Source organism: Protobothrops mucrosquamatus, unplaced genomic scaffold (genome assembly GCF_001527695.2).
Source record: "Protobothrops mucrosquamatus isolate PMUCROS unplaced genomic scaffold, P.Mucros_1.0 scaffold706, whole genome shotgun sequence".
Classification (NCBI taxonomy): Eukaryota; Metazoa; Chordata; class Lepidosauria; order Squamata; family Viperidae; genus Protobothrops; species Protobothrops mucrosquamatus.
In genome coordinates this window covers 378,240-400,381 of record NW_015386987.1, presented here as the reverse complement: position 1 = coordinate 400,381, position 22,142 = coordinate 378,240, and the positions used below count along the sequence as shown (strand labels likewise).

Here is a 22,142-nt window from a genome sequence, read left to right as displayed (position 1 = left end):
CAAGCATGCGCGCAGAGCTCCACTTGTGTGAGTGGCAGGCGGTCTCCATGCCTGCCACTAACACAGAACAATCCCCTCTACCCTCCAGAAAGGTTGGAAACCACTGCCACAAGGTGACTTATACAGTATATAGTCACCAGGAGAATGATATATGCTTTATAAGACTTGGATTATAATAATCAGTGTCTAACACAGATTGTCCATGTGGTTAATACATAAAATATTTATTATTGGACATTAGAGAAAATTTACACATTTTCCTACAATATTCTCTTGACTTAATTTTTATTAAGGTTAAATATTATTTATTTTGCTCACTTAAAATTTCTCATAGTTAAGCTCCAATTTGAAATACAGAAAACATAGCTCCAAAATACTTGGGTTGTTTTTTTTTTTTTACCTTTTCTTTGTTGGCTCAGTGACATTCTTTCCAAGAAATTCCCTAAAGAACAAGTAAACATAAAACAATTACACACCTCAAATATATCACACAGATACAATATTAATGTATGCACTATATATACATTAAAAGTTCTGCTCTTTTTTGAAAATCAACAAAATCTCCATCAGATGGTCTTTTTCTGTTAATATCACTAATATATTCTGAACAAAAGTGCCTCATTAAGAAATAACATTTGTTTTACACTTTCACAAAGAACAAAATCCATACCGTATTGCTTTCTGTTCTTCTTCCATCTGTTTCCTCACCTGTTGCAGTTCCCTCATCAATTCAACATCAGTACCATTCACCCAGGTATACACTACATCGATAGGCATAGGTAAGCAAAGCCTTAGAAATAATTGAAAAACACATTTTAAAAAATCCTATTTAGTCTATCAGGATTTAATTTAATATAGTGCTACACATTACATTTTTCTTCAAATACTGGAATAGACAAGTTGCAAATGATAAGGGATTTAATACATTTGATACATTAACATTGTTTGGTTAAACCTTCCAGTTCCTGTCACTGAACACCATAAGGTTTATTGTAATGAAACTTTCCATTACTCCATCAAGTTCACGAGCTGGCAGGCATCAAACATTTAATAATCCATCCTGCTTTTAATAAATGATCTGTGTGATTTTCTTCTATAATGAGAATCATTCCAGAAATACTTCTGTGAAAGAAAACAATGCATCAACAGCCTTTTTTATTTAAAAAAATAGTTAATATTTAAAAAGCTAAAGAGACAACTTGATCTCAATGTTTCCACTACTTTGCCAACAACCAGATACTCACTGTTTTAATTAACTGTATACTGACCCCAAAGGAGGCCAGAATGGGATAAGAAAGAATAAAGATGAAAGTCAGTATTATCTCCCAACACTCAACAACAACTTGTGATGCAATATAAAGTTTCACTGATTCATTTCCCCATTTTATCCTTTTGATGACCAGTTGTGAATATAAGTTACCCACAGAGCTTCTTGATTGGGAATTAAGATTATAGCCTTTTCCTAAATCCGATACAGTTCCTTGACCAGACAAAAATATAGTTTAAAAAATATTCTTAATAAACTGCTACCCAATATCTTTATATTCTTAGATACTTGTAGTTGTACTTTTAATTAGGAAGGATGAGTATTGCCTAGCCATTATAACAACTATCAGCAAAGGTGAATAAGCTGAAATGTGGATTTGCCTAACTAGAGTAACTGGTGAAATCCTGAATTACAAGCAATCACATTAAACTCAGCATCTCTGCAGAATTTAATTCCATTTAAGGAAAATTAAGACACTTATTAATATGTTTGTCTAATCCTTGAAATAGCCAATCTATTCTAAAGCTCCAAAACCATTAGCTACTACTTATTTTTTATCTGGGTTACACAGAAACTGGTAGGTACTTATGACCAAATGCTAGGCATGATGCATTATAAATCCTTTTTATTATTATTATTCTGCTGGTAGTTTTAAATACAGGTAGTCCTCGACGTACGACTCACAATTCAGCCCAAAATTTCTGTTGAGACACTTATTAAGTGAGTTTTGCCCTATTTTACAACTTTTCTTGCCACAGTTGTTAAGTGAATCACTGCGCTTGATACGTTAGTACCGGTAACACAGTTGTTAAGTGAATCTGGCTTTCCCCATTGACTTTGCTTGTCAGAAAGTCACAAAAGCTAATTTTGGGACACAGCAGCGGTCATAAGTATGAACCAGTTGCCAAGCATCTGAATTTTGATCACATGATCATGGGGCTGCTACCAAGGTTGTGTGAAAAATGGTCATAAGTCTCTTTTTTCAGTGCCGTTATAACTTTGAATGGTCACTAAATGAACTGTTGTAAGTTGAGGAGTACCTGTATGGGCACAGATCTATTCTCCTTTATTCGGGAGGACCAGGAGGCAACTACCGTGTATTTGCTCCTGAGAGTTCAAAACTGGTGTGAAAAAGAACATAGGTCAGGAGCAAAGATGTGCTCTATATAGGTGTACAGGGTAACACACACACCCCACCAGTCTCAAATGTCTTGACAATGGAGTATAAGCAGAACAGAGGGAAAGCACAATCCTAAGGCTTAGCATGTTTAAAAAGACTGAAATTCTAGATGAGCCTTCCCCAGCCAAATAAGTTCACTGGGATCCCTATAAGTCAGTGATGGCGAACCTTTTAGAGACTGAGTATCCAAAAACCGGCCCACCCCCACTCCGCCCACCTGCTCCCGCCCTGCTCCGCCCTCACCCCACCCACCCTCAGGGCCATCCACGGCATGCCGCAGATTGCTTCTTTGCAAATTTTTAAAAAATGGGACCATCACTTCAAGATCATACCTAGGTCAATTATCTCAAGTGGAATTCCAGCATTTGAAGTCATAACATTACAGTAATGAAATAAAGTATTTTTGGTAAAGTGGAATTAAGGTTGCAAGAGATTTTGCAGACAACACTGAGCAAGTATCTCCATCCTTCCTATGATTATTCAAAATTATAAATGGGTGATGACTCATAGGAAAAAAATCTATTTCTGTTTATTTAGAATGTGAATTCAAATCAGAAGCAACAGCATGTGACTCATCTATGTGAATCAGAACTGACTCTACCATGAATTACACACATTAAATAAATACATTGAAACATTACAGTATTTTTCTGTTGTCCTTTCTTCCAAAATTTTACATATAAAATCCATGTTGGATATTAAAGAGCATGAGTAGCAGTACAAACAACTGAATATTCATATATAGTTCTACATGGATTATACAGAAGGCACAAAGAATGTTTTTTAATCTGTGATATCTAGATGAGGTATATACAGATTTTAAAGTAGTAATAGCACTGTTATTTTTAATTGCCACCATAGATATTCAATTTTATGTGCCTATTAAGAACTCTCTTAATTTATTTACAGTTCTTGGAGATAACTGCTGTTCCTTGCTATCACAAACTGCAGCTAATTTGGGACAGTTCTTAGATATCTGACAGAGACTTTGTGAAGCCTGGTGTTCAGTTATTTGGAGAATTTAAAAAATGACATAACTATCCAATTTAATACCTACTTTTTTTTCTTTTTCACTTTTTACCAGTGATACCATTTATAGTTATAGATACCATCTCTAGCTTTGTCAGTGTAAGAATGGTCTCATTAATCTGTCCTTGGCTATATTGACAAAAAGCCTATATGTTTCTCCTAAGGATAAATATGGGTTCACATAATGATTGGGTTTGCTATTTTCAGAAGTGTGAAACATTTTTTTTCTTTATTATTCTTGGTGTACCCCCTTTTCAAATCAGGCAGAACCTAATATAAAAATGTCTGTAATTTCCTCCCATTTTCAATTTTACAATTCATAGAGACTTCATAGATTTTAACATCTAGATCAGTGATGGCGAACCTTTTAGAGACCGAATGCCCAAACTGCAACCCAAAACCCACTTATGCATCGTCGAGTGCCGGGTGGGTGTGGCCCATTGGGTGTGGCCCATTGGGTGGGTGTGGCCCACTGGCTGGGCGTGGCTGCGGTGGTAACAGCAGACTGGGTGGGACTAAAAAGTTCAATCAATCAATTCCAACTTTGCAAGATTTTTTTTTTTCGCGAGAAGTTGAAATTGACTGATTGATTGAACCTTTTTTTTTGTACACGGCGGCGGAGGCCTAAAGCAAAAAGGTTTTATAAAACCCAGCTGAAAGTCTAGGACTGGGGCGACGGCACGCGTGCCCACAGAGAGGGCTCTGAGTGCCGCCTCTGGCATCTGTGCCATAGGTTCGCCACCACTGATCTAGATTCTGGTCTTTTTCTACTTTCCATAGGTTGCCTGTTGCTTGGTTAAGAGATACAGAGATCCTAAGGCTTGCACATTTTGTGACCTTTGGCCTAGCAAAAGGATTGTATATGCCATGTGAATTAATTTGCATTTCAAAAGACAAAAAAATATTAAAAATAGAGAAAGAAAGCTTGAAATCAAAACTAACAAAAAGTGAAATAAAATCCAACAGAACAATAACTACTCAGGCACGTAGGAGCCTTTTAGAAACTTTGCTATCTAGGAAGGTTCAAAGGTCAATCCAGATGAATGGAATAAGACTAATCCAGAACTTGTTCCTGCCTAAGACAAGGATCCAAATTGCCATTTTGCTGCCTTCTGATTTAGGGCATCTGCAAAGCAGAACTGTATTTTGTTCTACATTTAGTGGCTATCAATACACCAGATCAGAGCTATTCTCAGGGTAGCATGTTTTTGAAAAAGCTATTGCCTATTTCCAAATCTCTGAAAATGCCAGGAACTTTTAATTCTTTGTAAAACACATTAAGCTACAAATAAATCAGCCACATTTTAGCCTAGTATATAAAAACCAAACTCCTAGGTTTAATTATTTAAACATTGAAAATTGGGTTAGCTGACTGTGGCTTAGTCAACCAAGATAAGAATATAACAACTAAGTGACATAGGAAAAATGTGGGCAACTTTGACAATTGTTGGCTGGGTTTTGAGCCAAATCATGGGACCAAGATTAAACTTATCTAAGATTCCACACTGAAAGATTGTTTCTATAACAGATATTATGTAGTATGTACATTCATATGTACATCAATTCTAAACATTTACAAAGTATCATATTGCTTTAAAAAAAATGAAAACATTTATCTCCACTTCCAAGAATCTGGAGAAATTGCAGCAACATTGTTTCTTCGATATTATCATTTTTAACAACTAAAACTATTTCAAATAAAAATAAATAACCAAACATTTGTATACAACATTTGTATTGGATATAACAACATTTGGTTTTTAAAAACATCCCTTATATATTTCTTTTTGGTGTTTTATTATATTTTTCTCTCTTCTTTTCTTCAATTTGTACAGTGAATTTGGGGAAGGGGGAAAGAGAAAAACAATGCAGAAGAAATAGTGTTGTTGCAATTTCTCCTTTTTCTGTGTGTGCCTTTGAGTCTGTGTTGACTCTCAGTGACTGTCTGAACAAGACTCTGCATTTTCGTGGCAAGTTTTTCAGAAATGTTTTGCGTCTACTTTCTTCCAAGGGCTGAGATAGAATGACTGGCCCAAGATAACCCACCCAAGGCAGAAGGAGAACCCATGGTCTCGGCTGGTGCCTTAACCACTAGACCAGCCTGCCTCTCATGCAAACACTAGCATTTGCTTTTCTTACACAATGGGGGAAGCAATGCCTTTCCAGATCTGAGGCTCACCTGTTCTGAAATGATTTCCCAGCCACATTATCCCTGTAAGAGTCAAACAGGACATGATACTGGTCCCGGCTCCACTCCAATGCAACCTATGGAAGAATGGTTGAGATTATATTCTAAAATAATTGAACTGAAATAGATTTTAAAACTAATATAACTTGTAAATGGAAATGCAGAGAACAAGGTTTAAGTCTGCCCTTTCTTACATTTTTAGGATATTTTATAAAGTGGAATAAACTACTTAAGTTGTTCCTGAAGAGTGGAAGGTTCTCCACAAATATAGTCAAATATATCAAACATTATTATTATTAAAGATCCTTTTAAACACGACATACCTGCTCTAATTTGAATCATGGGTATAATTCTTTCTTTTCCCAGCCATATATGTGTAAAAATGACTTGTAAGACTCCAATACAGAAAAATGTTATGTCTTTTTATTTTTACATTCTACCAGTTTGCCACTTAACTTCATCCCACAAATAATTTCAGCATAGAATTACCCCAGTCTTCAATCTTATGAAGTCCTTCTTGACAACTAGGATTCAGAGAATTGTTGTCCACTTCAAATCACAATAACAAAAAGCATATCATAACATAAACCTTGGCCTTTTGTACTTATGTTCTGACATAAGACATTTGTACATAAGTCATATGGTTTGCCTTGCAGTATCAAGGTTGTCATTTGTCCTGATTTATCATCCCTGCAGACATTTATTAATGGATTCTGAAACAACCTGTGAATTCCATAACAAGACCCCATACGAGTCCACAAAATAAAAGCTAATACAAAGCATTAGGGCAGAGACCCAGCCTTTTAGGCACCAGGGACCGGTTTTGTGGAGAGAGGTTTTTCTGTGAACTGGAGGGTGTATGGTTTTGTGTGCTGCCTGTATCTCGTGGATGGGGCCTTGCTTGTTTGTGCGGCCCGGTTGCTGGCATGCCGCGGCCCAGTACTGGTCCAAGGACTGGGGGTTGGGGACCCCTGCATTAGGGAAGTTCACTTACTCTGTGATCAGCAGATGAAAGCTGTTAGGCATCCAGTATGGCAGTCTACATGACCTGAAGCTTATCTATAAATCACAATGTCATTTGAAAATAAGTAGCTGACTATCAGTTTCCATGTTCATGGGGAGGAGCATTTACCCACAGTTTGCCTGCCCCTTGCAGAAATCCTTCAACTTTTCACCCATTTGCCTACATGAATTTAAGGGAAACAATTCACATGAATCTGCTTTAAGAATTTCATCAGCTGATCTTTTTTAGCTCACCTCCTCCATCAGAAAAATGGGACATGGCCTTCTTAATTATGACATTCCATAATTTCTGAACAGCTAATTTCCATCTTGTTTTATATTTATCTGTCTTCTGTTATTGAATGATGCTAATGACCATATTTTATCATTCGTGGGTTCTCTCTTCTGCTGTTTGATTTCCTGTAAGTGTATCCTCTTCTCAGAAATTTCTCACCTGATCCCCACCTTTAAGTTTTTAAGCCTACCTCTTTTTAGGCTGCAAAAGTCCAGGCATCCCTTAAATCGGGGGTCTCCAAACTTGGCCCTTTTATGACAGATGGCTGACGAATTCTGGGAGTTGAAGTCCACAAGCCATAAAAGGGCCAAGTTTGAAGACCCCTGCCTTAAATAAAAGGATTAGGAGATTTTTGAGATTTTTGGGTGCCATCTATTAGCTGCCTGGAATTTTGCAGCTAAGGTGGGCAGCATATAAATTTAATTAAAATGAATAAGGCATGGCATGCTTATTCTCTCTACCCTGGTTCCGTCACAAGAAGACTGCAAGAACAGCAGCCTCCAGGCTGGGATCCCTGAAAATGCCCTTTCCAGGGCAAATTGGAATTTGACAAACCGGGAGTCACAGCGGTAGAAGTCTCACTCCTCATAGCCTTTTCTTCGCGGTTTCCTCACCTCTACGCCACTATTCTGTTACGGTGCCTACTACATATCACATCTGGGAGGCAAACATGTGGATGATCTTTAGCTATGGCAACAGATAAATTAAAAAAAACAAACCCTGCATTCTCATTTTTTGTCACCTAATGGCCGCCCGGATTTTTGCAGCCCAGATCTACCCCGATCAAAACTGCTGTAGGCTTAGGAGCGGAAGCCGGGAAAACAAGAGTTGCCTAAAGCGGCGGCCTCCACGGCCTTTCATGTATTGACACAGCCACGGGTGGCTGGCTGGCTGCTCCCACGGGAAAAGGCACAGAACAAAGCAGCAGGGAATCATTGCAAGCAAGTGAAGGCAATGATCAATTATTTTTTTTACGTTGCAGAGAAACCGGAAAAGAAAAGGACCCGAGCACGGGAGAGAACATAAAGTTCGCAGCAGGAGCTTTGCGTTTCTCAGAGCGACCGCCGAAGAAAAATCCAACTGGTGAAGAGGAGGGGTTTTTTTTTTTTGGCCTTGGTTGATACGCCCGTTGAAGGGAAAACGCTTCCGCCAAGAAGGGCCCAGAGGCCAGGCTGAAATGCACGGGGGAGCAAAAGCGCTTGTCTGAAAGGGGAGGCCTGGAGAAGGAACATCGCTTGGAGACAGAAGGCCGGCGCAAAGAATGAGAAAAGCCTCCAGGACAGTGTTTCTCAACCTTGACAATTTTAAGGCATGTGGACTTCAACTCCCAGAATTCCACAGCCAGCAATGCTGGCTGTGGAATTCTGGGAGTTGAAGTCCACATGCCTTAAAATTGTCAAGGTTGAGAAACACTGCTCCAGGAAGAGGCGAGAGAGAGAGAGAAGCCGGGGGAAGGCAGGGTCGCGGGCAACGGGAGCTCAGCGCTCGGACGGAGGCTGCTGGCAACCGGGCACCGCGCCTTACCTCGCCGAACTGCAGGGCGGAGACGATCAGGAGGACGATGCCTCCAAGGCAAAGGCAGGGCCCATATCGGTGGGACAGACAGGTGTAGGTCTGTCTCTGCAGGAGCTTCAGCAGCATGGCCCGCCGGGCACCATCACCCTGCAGCCAGCGCCACCCGTGCCGCCCTCCTCGCAGTCGGCAGCCGGCAATCCTAGCAGTGGCAGTCGCCGCCGAATTCCCGTCCCCGGCACATCGCGGAGGCTCCGGCGCGCTGGCTGCTTCCGGCAGATGGCCCCGCCTCCTGTGGGCGGGGAAAGGCTTTCCTCGGCGGGGGCGGGGCTCGGTTTTGCAACGCGCCGCGATCCGGTCATGTGTTTGTCAGGCGTCTCGGCTGCCTCGTGATTGGGAGGGAGCGAAAGAGCCGCCGCGATGAGGTTTCCCGAGGCTCGTCCATCAGGAGCTCAATGCCGGTGTTAAGTCGGGGTTTAAAGACAACGGCTCTGCAACCAAGTCACTTAAAACGGGGCAAAATACTGGAAAGAACGGTGTCAACAATTCCCCTAGCAACGTCAAGAATTTAATCATTGGGTCAACATCCCAACGGTCCAGACGAAGGTTTTTTATCACCTGTTCGCCCCCCCCCCCCGTTAAGTAGTAAAAAAAGTAGACTGTACAGCTTTAGATTACGTACCATTTCATCATAAAGCTTTTGAATAAAAAAATGTCCACTATTTTGTGAAAAAAAATAGTGAACATAATGTGAAAAAAGTGGACTGTCCACTCAAATAGTGGACACCTGGCAACCCTACCCAGTTGTTTAAGTAAATCTGGTTTTCCCTTTGACTTTCCTTGTCAGAAGGTTGCAAAAGGGGGGATCACGTGACTCTGGGACGCTGCGACCGTCATAAATATGAGCCAGCTGCCAACCATCTGAATTTTGATCACGTGACCATGGGGATGCTGCAATAGTCATAAGTGTGAAAAAGGGTCATAAGTCTCTTTTTTTTGGTGCGGTATTAACTTTGAACAGTCGCTAAGTGAACTGTTGTAAGTCGAGGACTACCTGCATTTTGTTCAGTATCTTGCTTGGTGAAGGAACCTGTGGGAAGAATCCAGAGAAAGAAATATTTTGGGGAATATTAAAAATATTTCCCCAAAGGAATAATGGAGAAGATCTTTAAAAAGACAGAAACCAGTCCCAGAAACTAGCCCCGGCCCTTAGGCCAGTGATGGCGAACCTTTTAGAGATCGAGTGCCCAAACTGCAACCCAAAACCCACTTATGCATCGTCGAGTGCTGGGTGGGTGTGGCCCATTGGGTAGGTGTGGCTATGGTGGTAACAGCAGACTGGGTGGGACTAAAAAGTTCAATCAATCAATTCCAACTTTGCAAGATCTTTTTTTTTCCCCGCGAGAAGTTGAAATTGACTGATTGAACCTTTTTTTTTTGTACATGGCAGCGGAGGCCTAAAGCGAAAAGGTTTTATAAAATCCAGCTGAAGGCCTAGGACTGGGGCAACGGTGTGCATGCCCACAGAGAGGCTCTGAGTGCCGCATTAAAAATGCAAATTCAATAATCCATTCAGGAAGGTTGGGGCCAGGAAGCTAGAAGCTATGAGATTAGGAAGACAAAAACCTCTAAAGTCTACATACCCCACCCAAACTCTAAAAGACATGACCTTTGGGGACGTAATAGGATTAACCCACCAATACTAAAAGGGCACACTCAGACTCAGGTGAAAGTACATGACACAGGAAATACAAAGCCTCAAACCGGAACAGGAAACAACCTCAAAAGCCCAAGAAGGTATAAAAACCCACCACTCCCAGCTCCATATGGTCAGCTGTCCCAGAGCCACATGCTGTTGTGGTTCTGCTCTTCAATAAACAAGAACCTTATTTCTAAAGCAGTCTCCATTTTGTTTATTCTCAGCTTGGCCTGGACCCTGATGAAGATTTTTCTTTCAACAAACCCAATATTAAATTCTATCTGATTTCCTTTTAACTATTTCTGAGAAGAATGGGACTCTAGCTCTGGCTACATTATTTCAGCTTTTTTTCCTGCAGTTATGTGTGCAAATATGCTTTTCTTTATGCCAGACATGTCAAACTCGCAACATCACGTGACATCGTGCAACATATCGAGACAGTTTTGCTATTGCCAGCAATGGGGTGGGCGTAGCTTCCGGATGTGCGTCCGGCCTACGGGCCGGCAGTTTGACACCCCTGCTTTATGCAGAAGACAGAATGAAATCAGGGCACGGTTTCCCAAAAATTCAGAATGAAACAGACACAAATATTAGTATTATTTGAAATGTGTTTTTTTTTCAGGGTGTAGGTGCCTTTGAATCGGTTTTTGACTACTGGTGATTCTGGACCGGGCCTTGCAGTTTTCTTGACAAGACTTTTCAGAAATGGCTATGCCATTGCCTCCTTTCTAGGGTTGAAAGAGAGTGACTGGCCCAAGATCACCCAATTGGTTTTGTGACAAAGGCAGGATTAAAACTCAGTCTCCCATTGCTAGCCTGATGCCTTAACCACTATAACAAACTGACTCTTTTGTTTTTTTACTGCTGAGATTGTAATTCCATTTTTATTTGAAATATTTGTGCCTATGGGTACCTGGTAAGCTGGCTTCACGCTGTTCTCGGACAAGCTGACACACATTCTTATTGGGCTGGCTCTCTCCTGCCCTTGGTCTGCCAGTCCTCTTCCCCCACTCAGTGTGAGTGAGTGTGTGTGTGTGTGTTGAGAGAGAGAGAGAGAGAGAGAGAGAGAGAGAGAGAGAGAGAGAGAGAGAGAGAGAGAGAGAGAGCTTTCCTACTTCCTGCAGAGACACCGCAAAGGAGGAGCCCTGCCCAATAAGCTTGTCAGGTTGGAGAACAGCGTGAGGCCACGCTCTTTTTTACACACACACACACACACACACAGAGAGAGAGAGAGAGAGAGAGAGAGAGAGAGAGAGAGAGGCGCAAGTGCCTCTCTCTGTCTCTGTCTCTCTGCAAATGGCGGAGGAGGCTGGGAGCCGCAGGAGAAGGCTGAAAGAGCCACATGAGGCGCTGGAGTCACGGGTTAGGAGAAGAAATCCTGCCCTCCCCCAGGGCCGACAGCACTAGTGTAATGCTAGAGTTCATGATACTAGGCTAGGAGAACTGAGAATAAATCCTGCCGGTTTTACTTTTCTCACAATGCTTTACGCTGCTTTATGCTAGCACTGCTGGCCCTGGGGGAGGAAAGCATAGGGAGGAAAGCCAAACCAGCAAGATTTCTTCTCTTCAATTGGGCCTTCCCTATTCCGACTTCCTGAGCTCTGAATATCTTTGAAAGGTGAGTGAGCAAATGGTGACTGGGGGTGGAGAGGAATGTCAAAACACAGTTGGGTGTGTGCTGGGGACCCAGCAGGACAGGATGTAAGAGTGGTCACTTGTAAGAGTGAATGACTGTGGGGACATTGCAGGCATTGTAACTTTGAAACAGGTTCGTATGTAGCTTTGGGGGGGTGTGTGTAACTTCAAACATTTGTTAAGTGGCCAGTTGTACAGTATCTTGAGGACTGTGGATTGCTACCATACATGATGGCAAAGAGGAAAATACCCACTAGTCAGCTGGTGTGAATTAGTTTGCCTCCTGCAATGCACCAGGGATAGGCACACAAGTACTGAACAGAATGAACTAGCAATTTAGGCTGTCAGGACTGCATTTTGTCTAGCATTTATAGATTTCCCTGATATTTTAATCCATACGCTAAATAAATAAATCAACTACAATGATTCACTTAACAACAGTGGCAAGAATGGTTATAAAATGGGGCAAAATTCATTTAGCATCTTGCTTAGCAATGGAAATTTTGGTCTCATTTGTGGTTATAAATTGATTACCTATAAATCAAAATACGGACTAACAATACCACAAAAAGAGCACAGCCTTTGACAATGATAAAGAATATCTGGCACAGATGTTAACTCCGGCTGCTCAATCTCCAAAGGCCTTCCAGAAAAGCCCAGACTTGGCCATTCTCTGGAATGCCTTAAGATTGGGCGTTGTTCTTGCTTTTGATAAGCAAAGGCTGGATCCTTTGTGTCCCAGTGCCTGTCTTTCATCATTCAACTTCACTTATTAGTTGTCAGCCAGCTGATTATGTATTTAAATGAGTCAGTGCCTCCTTCAGTTGGTTCTAGAGTAAGAAATAGGGCAGAAAGTCATTGGCATACTGATGACTTTGTCCACATCATGCCCTAAAAACCAGGAAAGACACATTATGGAAGAGACTGGCAGAGTTAGGGGGAAGAGTCAAGCAAGGAATTAATTTAGAGTCTATATATAGACACAAGAGGTCAAAGTCCAACACCCTTTGATTGGCATTGAACCTTATCTAGTTTTACCCAGGTGCAAACCATTAGTCTGAGAAGGTTCCTGTGCATAGACTTAAGCAATAAATTTTAAACCTTTCATGTGTGGATCTGGTTGTTTCCCCCTGACACACATGGAGTTACATACAACTAGTTTGCTATATTATTCTTCATCTATAGACAGAATCTTGCCAGATTAAAGCAACTATAAGCATAACTATAGATATATACTGGGAATAACTACAGAGGAGCCATTTTAACCCTCTTCTTGTGGACCAAACTTTCCAAGCTCCACTGTCTCCTTTCCCCTCTGGAATGCAGTCTCTCCCTCTTGGAAATCCAGAATACATTCCACCACAGTCCATATAGATAAAAGATACAGACAGAAAGCATCATCATCACCACCTTTCTGTGCTCCTAGTTAGAAGTTGGTTAAAGAATAGAATATAGTACTGCCATCAGATTTTAAAAAGATGCGTACTGCCAAAAGTGCAGAAACGAGACTTTTCAAGTTCTCACTCTACAATTTCTGTTATCAAACTTCTAGCCACTAGAGGGTACCCAAATCCTTCTGTCTTATGAGCTTCTAACCCAGCAGTATTCTATAAAAGATTGAAAGTAAGGTCAGGGTAGAACTCAACAAAACAAGAATACAAGTTACTGCATTTCCCCCAAAATAAGACCTGCTCTTATTTTTATTTTTTATTTTTGCCTCCAGAAGAGGCACCAGGTCTTATTTTCGGGAGGTGTTTTTTCCATGGTCTCACTTCGCGGCAGCGGCACCAACAGCCCCACCCAGCTGGCCCACTTCTTCTGTGGCTGAAGAAAATGCCTCTGCAGCTGAAAATGGAGCTCGGATTGACTCACGTGACACCTCCCAGCCTATTCCATAGCTCGGTTCTTGGCTGCAGAGGCCTTTCCAGAAGGCCTCTGATGGCAAAATGCAGGCCGGGGGGGGGGGGGCGCTACAGAAGAAGTGGGCCGGCGAGGCAGATGTCAATTCATGGGAGGCCTGGCCGCAACAGTAAGGTCGGGGCGCGTGGGGCAGCTCCACCCCCACCCCTACCCTATCTTGATTTTTAGACATGCGCCTTGCTCCAAAACTAGGGCTTATTTTTGAGGCAGGGCTTATATTAGGCCCACCCCCAAAAATCAAGCTAGGGATTATTTTTGGAGTAGGTCTTACTTTTGGAAAAACACAGTATCATAACCCAAGTTATGGTATTGTTTGGGATTAAAATAATTTCTGTATAGTAAAATAGCAGGCTCTTCATGGAGGAGAAATGGCCAAACCCACTAATCGTTGCTTGAAAATGATGTCTGTGGAGATTCTCAGTCATCCAGGTCATAGTTGTCTCAAAGGTGCTTTTTCAAAAGGCAACTGGACTGTTTTTTTCTTCGAGGAGGAAGAAGAAAACATTTCGCTTTTTATCCAAGAAGCTTCATCAGATATCAGCTCATAATAACGGAGGTTCCTTTCCAGTTCTGAAATCAACTGAGAGTGTGGGGGGGGAGACCTATGATTTGATCTTTTGATTAGATCTGGTCAATGGAGTTTTCCTTATGCACCCCTTGACAGCTACTAGAGTTTTTACAATTTTGTAACATGCGGAAAACATGGGATAGAAAAATGGCTATGACAGCAATTAGAAAATGCTAATGCGCGTGTTTTCTAAATATGAACTAGTGGTAAGAAGAACAAGGAATGGAGGCAGCTGAAACTATAGAGTAGAAATGAAGAAACAGCTGAAATGCATTTTGTGGGAAATTAAGTATAGAAATTAAAATTACAATGTGAAATTAATATTAATTGAGGGTTTTTTTGTTAAAATGAGCATGATTGTCTTGCATTTATTTATTTACAAGGTGACGCAGATGTACATGTGAGTATTCCGTCTTTCATTGTACAGCCCTCTTTTCAGTGCTTCCAATTTATCCCCAGGAAAAACATTATGAAGGAACTTCTCCAGTTCTCTTCTTGGTTAGTTTCTGACTAGTTATATTGTGTGTAAACACAGCTAGTCAGAACTATGAACTCAGATTCTGTAAAGATAGAACACCCATTCTGTGCATGGTATCCTCAATACTAAACTGGGCAGGTCTTGTCATACCTGAAGCTCTAACTTCACAGTACTTTAAAGCCTCCCAGGCAGATATGCTAATTTTTTAGATGCAGGTGTACCTGAGTTTTGCATATCTGTGTTATTATAAACATAAAAACTCCAGCAGCCTTAACCATCCAGTGCAGAAATTTATGCAGTCAGCAAAATCACTTGCTGACTGCATAAATTGGTGTTTCACATGACAAAAACTTTGGGTGCCTCCCATGCTGAAATGTCATGTATTATATCACACTGCAAAATTATAAATGATAAAACTAGGTAAGAATTGATTCGAAGATGCAACACTGCATACTTCATGCAATGGAAGTATATTTTGATATCTACTCTTAGAAAATGACTAAAATACTTTGAGATTTCAAAATAAGATAAATACTGGTAGTCCTCTACTTACAATAGTTTGTATAGTGACCGTTCGAAGTTACAACAGCACTGAAAAAAGTGACTTCTGACCATTTTTCACACGACCAGTGCAGCATCCCCATGGTCATGTGATCAAAATTGAGATGCTTGGCAACTGACTCATGCAGTTTCCTGGCGTCATGTGATCCACATTTTGCAACCTGCTGACAAGCAAAGTCAATGGGGAAACCAGTTTCACTTAACAACGGTGTTACTAATTTAACAGCTGCAGTAATTTGCTTAACAACTGTGGCAAGAAAAGTTGTAAAATGGGGCCAAATTCACTTAAGAAATGTCTTGTTTAGCAACAGAAATTTTGGGCTCAGTTGTGGTCATAAGTCGAGGATTACCTATGGCACACTGATCTTTAAAGCCCCAAGCGACATGAGCTCATGTTATTTGAGTACCTCTTCTCTCCAGTTACACCTAGCCATCCCATTAGGTCCAGCAGAAAGAGGTTTGTTTGGCAGAATCCAGAAAGGTAGCCTTTTTCTGCCATGCCACTGGCTCTCTGGAACATCATTCTCCTGAAATGAGATTGGCCTCTGCTGGCCTTCTGGAAGACCCTCAACACTTCGATGTGCCATTCAGCTTAGGGATCCCAAGGAAACATAGAGCTCATTAAATGGTTACACTGTGTATAGCTTAGACCAGGGGTAGTCAACCTTGGCTCTTTTATGACTCGTGGACTTCAACTCCCAGAATTGAAGTCCACGAGTCATAAAAGAGCCAAGGTTGACTACCCCTGGTTAGACATACATTAATATATCTTAAGACTCTCCCATCCTTTTGTTACTGTACTTTTTAACTGTAACTTTTAATTGGTTTAAATGGTGGAAGGTTATGATTTTTAGTCTTTTTTTTTTTAACACTATGTATGCCGCCCAGAGTCCCATGTAAATTTGTATGAATGTTTTATCCTGCCTTATGGTACATTCCCTCCGCCTCCTGAAGTGAGGTCAGTTCCATCCCTACTTGCTTTCCAGAAATCAGCTGAGAGCTTCAGGGGACTGGCGAGATCTAGAGGTGGCTCCCTTGCTAATTGAAATGTATGATTTTTAAAAACTTTTTAATAATAATTGGGGTTGTTTTAACATGTTTGATAACTTTGTTGTACACAGCCCCCAGACAGACAGACAGATGGATTAAACAAAGAAACAGGACTAGATCTAGTTAATTATTGGATGGGAGATTATCAAGAAGACCAGATTGGGAAGTTGAAAAAACTTTTTATAAAAAAGCAACAGCAGTCTACTTTCATATTATAGCCAAGAAACCAACAGGGTCATGTCCAAGAGATCACCAAGAGTCGAGCTCTAATTAAACAAGAACTTAACTTAGAATAAAACAGGATTTAGGTAGGAATAAAATGGATCAATTTTATCCAAACTGTTCACTTTCATTTAAAATGAAGCAATCCATGATGGATTATAAAGTTTCTGATTCTAACTTACAGGAGTCAAGTCACAAAGAGAACAAGAACATATCCACTTCAGTTTATAATGACTGGATTCAAACAAAACTTTAAGCCATGTTTTATATATAAAAAAATCACAATTGGCAATATTTACCAGATTTGCTAACCTATTACATATAATGACATACAGTGACAAATGGCATGCAATATGTTAAATCCAAGCCAAAGAAACCATTTTATGATTTTACGCAAGATATAAATGAATTATGAACTGAACCAAGCAACGGGTTGTTCGCCTTTTTGGACTGAGATTCCTGAGAGTAAAACTTATGAAATTAATTGGTTATTTCAGATGTAAAATGTATAAGACTATACTTCTGAGGTTCTAGTTCATATTATATTATCACATATTCATATTATGAATAATTAGTTGTGTTTTTTAAAATAATTACAGCACTCCATGAGAAATTATGTTAGGTGGCTGTTAGCTATATTATGTTAAAATAAGACTTTGGACTTAAAAATAAACCATAGCAAACAGGAAAGGTAGTGTCCAGATAAGAGACTTTGGCTTCTATAAAAAAAAGTGAGAGCACAACTAAGGAAAACTGGTTGCACTTGCAGTACGTTGGCTAAACTGTGCCCAAACTAAACAAACACTGCTCTTATTGTAACAAGGAATACTGCATATGGCACAGATAATGTTTTCAGATGGAATATCTGTCTCACTCCGATTAATGGAATAATTAACTTGGCACATTCCACAGAAAGAATAGTAACTTTCTGTCTTGCTATACAGGTAAATCTATCCCAAGGCACTGATTAATATGCTTGTTCTCTCCTTGTGCTACTTATTTTCCACATCTTTTTATTTGCATTTTCCTTATGTTTTCCATGGACTTGTTCTCCAAAGGCTCTTCCAATTCTGTAGTTGATTTCATGCCAAACTAAAGATATTTTTTTAAATCATGGTTTTCTGACTTAGCCAAATAAGCATTTCTGTATAATGCTGAAAAAAAAAAATCACAATATGATTCTTACAGTCACAGGTGGGACCCACCTATGGGAACCTAATATAATTCTTTATACATTATTCTCTATATAATCAGATTGATCTGAGAAATAAAATTTCCAAATTTGATTCAAAGATCCTGCTGCTATTATACTGCATTGATGGTTATTGTCTTATTGTCTGTTCAATATTATTTCTTTAACTAATCTGCACACAACCTAAGACCTGTAATTATTGCTTAGTGCAGTAATATAATAAATAAAAACCTACAGTGTAGCAAGGTTTATGTTGCAACAATGCTTGAAGAACAGCCACAATATCTATTTTTCACTAGGAAAAAAGAGAAAAATATACAATACAAAGGCAGCTCCACATGCAAATTGTATGCAGATGAAAAATCAGAATCATACCTGTGTGTTCTCACAATGTTGTGGGGCTTGGGAAGCCAGTCCTGAGAAAACATTGTCACTATAACTTTGCAGCATTTCTTCTCGAACTGTGGAATTCCTACTGGAAGGAACTTATTTCTTCTAAAACTTCTGCCCTTTTTTTATAATGAATGGGAATTGCATCATGCCTCCATCCCCATCCCCTCATCTCCAATATCTTTTCCTTGCAAAGTGGCCAGTTGTCCCTTGTACCACCACCTTTTTCACACCCAATGAGAACAAACATGAAAAGCAAACCCAGTGACTAAAGAATAACAGCGGGGAGTAGTTTTTGCAGTCATGGATGACATTGTGGCTATTGAACCATCCAGAAAATTCCAGATCAGCAACTTTGGAAAACTTGCAGGATCCAATCTGGGTTGGTCACTGGGACCAGAGGTGTAGTCTTCTGAGCTACATTTCTTCACATTTATTTAAATAACATTGTGTTGTTGCTTTCTCTACTAGAATACAAGTGTTTTGTAGGGCTGTGCACTAATTCTGCTTCAAAGGAGAAAAATAAAGCTGGAGTGTGCATGCTCTTATACACCTGTTACATGGGAGGTGTGAGTAAATTAATCCATATTCTACACACCTATAATACATTTGCCTTCTGACTGCTGGTGCCATATCTACATAAAGGATTACCAGCACAGCAACTCTTTAAAGAAGGCTGCATCTTCTTGTAGGACAGTGGTGGCGAACCTATGGCATGTGTGCCAGAGGCACCATTCAGAGCCCTCTCTGTAGGTACGTGTGCTGTTGCCCCAGCCCTACCTCCCCCCACAGCCCCCTCACCAGCAGACCCCCAGAGGAGAGTCACCTCCAGGCCCGACCTGTGTGGAACAGCGCAGCCAAGGACGTGGCAGCTGGGCAGAAGGGACAAGACTCCACCCTCATGCCCCATCATGCGCAGATGCTGCGGGGTATGGGCAGAGGGCGTGGCCACCATGGTGCTGCAGGGCTGCCTGGGCGATCTGCTGTGGCGGGCCGTGGAAGCGGGTGGGGGCAAGGGGGTTTGAACACTCGGTCTCTAAAATGTTCACTATCACTGTTGTAGAACAACAGGAAAGTCCAAAAAAGGCACATTATGGCATAGCCCTAATGTTTTGGACCTTAATCTGACAGTTTCCCCAATTTCATGAAGTAAAAATCACAGTGCTTGCCTTTTATTATGGAAGTGAGCTCAGATGAGTGATCAGAGGTGTATCTGAGCATGCATTTACCTCTTTCCCTTTGGTACTGAACAGTCTCTGTCATTGTTACTTTTCTCCTAGTACTTGTTCTATTAATAATTTTTTTTAAAATTCCTATTTTATTTTCAGCTATTACTCCCTATCTTGGAAAGCAATCACACTAGATAATCAGCTTTTCAATCTGATAAAAGAGAGGCAAGCAGAATTCCATAGATATCTGAATTCATATTATTTGGAGGAAAGTTATCTGCGCAATGGTATAGGCACATTGAAAATGTCATCACAGTAGCAGCATCAGCCCCATTATTCCTCACTGCACCATATAGAAAACAATGATAAATTAATTTTTGTTTGCCAGTCTCACTAATTTGTCAATTTGAACACTTTCCTTCTAAAGTGATTGACCTTTTTGCTGGCAGCAGGTTTCAGTTATCTGCTTCTGTAACATGTAGTTAGGCATACTATCATTATGTGGTCTATGCAGTCTTCTCTGAGGTAGTTTTTGCCTTGGTATCTCTATCCCAATTTCCTTATATCGGAATGTTGGTGAACTACAGATGTCATTTTTGATAAACGTGTTTGTGATTGGGAACTTCCCTTTACATTAAGACATGTGTTTGTGATTGGGAACTTCCTTTTACATTATTTTAAATCAATGGCTGCCCAAACATGCTGTAGAAAAAGGAACAATCAGTTTATAGAAACTAACAAAAATTTCCACAATTGTGTAATAACCCATTCTGTTTGTGCTGAAGCTTCTGATTTATGGTTGTTTTCCCACTAGCTGGCTTAATGACATTAATCAATGAGAAAAATCAATCAGTATGCCTTTAAAGACTGAGCATTTTAGTATATCAAGGAATTACAGTAGAAGCAGAACTGGTGTTAACAATGTGGACAGCAAATTCTACACCAACATTATTTGTGGAGACCCAAAGAGAGGCGGATATGGTGGACAGAGAGAAAATGAGATTCAAGATGAAGTGACTAACCATGTGTAAATACAATTCCTGGATCAAAAACATAAAATGGTAAATAATATGCAGGCTATTTGAACATTTAGAAATAACACCATTTCATTGTTTTCCAATTGCACCCTCTATACCCGTGGTGGCGAACCTATGGCACGCTTGCCACGCAGAGACCTCTCTGTGGGCACGCGCACCGTTGCTCCAGTCCTAGGCCTTCAGCTGGGTTTTATAAAACCTTTTCGCTTTAGGCCTCCACTGCCGTGTGCAAAAAAAAAAGGTTCAATCAGTCAATTTCAACTTCTCACTGGGAAAAAAAAGATCTCGTAAAGTTGGAATTGATTGACTGAACTTTTTAGTCCTACCCAGTCTGCCGTTTCCACTGCAGCCACGCCCACCCAATGGGCCACGCCTACCTGGCACCCAATGACACATAAGTGGGTTTTGGGTTGCAGTTTGGGCACTCGGTCTCTAAAAGATTCGCCATCACTGCTCTATACTTCTGTCCTTTCCCACTGTTCTCTCTCCCTCTCCCTCTCCCTCCCTCCCTCTGGAGGAAAATCTATCCCAATCTTGCGCAAGTATGCATGTTTCTGAAGGGAAACCAACTGGAACTATTGATAGTTTTCTCTCCATAAGTGAAAGGGAAGGATTTTTTTCCCCCACTGCAACTTCACTTGATATTTTGTTCCTTTAGCATAGGAATTAATTTTAGACAAAAAAAAAAGCTTGGCAGAAATGGAAACTTTAAATAGTAAATTTAATTGTTATGGGGACAGGGCATTTGGGGACGGATTGGTATGCATAGAGAGAAGAGGCTCAACCCTTCCCCTTTATAGTTTTCTCCCCTGAAAATTTCTTCTTGAGTTGATAGTTAAATAGGGCTCCTCAACTTCAATGAATGTCAGCAAAGATAAGTTTTGGTATATCTTTGTTATCTAGTGATTGTCCAGATTTCTGGAACCCTAGTCTGCTAGCCATAAATTAGGCTTTGAAAAATTAAGCTTTGTGCCCACAAACTAGCCAACAAATTTGGCTAGTATGATCTGAGCACTGAGCCCTTGTAACTGGCTTATTGCTAGATAATATGCAAATTTTGATGATATATAAACTCAACTGATGCCAACAAAGTTTGTTTTGTGTAAGCGTAATTGTGACAGCCGGTAATGTAACACATATAAAGAGAACAAATGGTTTTCTCTAATTGCAATCATCCTGGTAAATTCCCCATCCATATAGATCATAATTAGGTAGCTGATGGAAAAACATAAGATGACTCATTTTAATATTAATATAAACTCTTGGAAAGAAATTAAAGAAATATTTGAGACTGAGGCAGTATATATATTGATGTTGAGCAATACCTTTGGAAATTGATGTAAAATTGAAAGAAACAAAACAAATAGTCATGAGAACTGTTATGGAAGTATAATTATTGGGGTGGGGTATCAATGTACTTTTAGATGTTGATAAATCTCAGCTCTCAGCGTTTTTCACCATTGTCCATGCAGGCTGCAACTTAAACTATAGTTTAATCATATTCAGAGCACGTTATAAGTTGTTTGTTAAGAAGTGGCCTGAAAATAAAACACTTAACATCCTCTTTGTCCTCAGATTAAGTATCACTGTTCAGTTACTCAAGAATATTGATGTTTCTTAAACTTTTTTGTTTCAAGACATTTAAAAATGATGAAGGATTGCAAGTTTTTGTTTGCATGGGTAGTATATTTACCACACTAAAATCCGTGCATTTAATGTTGCTTCTCGTGACTGTTTGATGTGATTTT

General features: G+C 40.2%; 1 protein-coding gene across 1 annotated transcript in view; it reads right to left on the bottom strand.

Annotated features, from left to right (window-relative positions):
• GNPTAB (N-acetylglucosamine-1-phosphate transferase subunits alpha and beta) overlaps positions 1-8,636 on the bottom strand; it is a 46,639-nt gene extending 38,003 nt beyond the window's left edge. Inside the window, exons 1-4 of the mRNA XM_015818238.2 lie at positions 8,486-8,636; positions 5,656-5,741; positions 671-790; positions 401-442 (exon numbers count right to left, since the gene is read on the bottom strand). Coding sequence (XP_015673724.1) covers positions 401-442; positions 671-790; positions 5,656-5,741; positions 8,486-8,602 — 365 coding nt within the window. The 5' untranslated portion in view covers positions 8,603-8,636. The remainder of the gene's footprint in view (positions 1-400; positions 443-670; positions 791-5,655; positions 5,742-8,485) is intronic.
• Between the last annotated feature and the right edge of the window lie 13,506 nt (positions 8,637-22,142).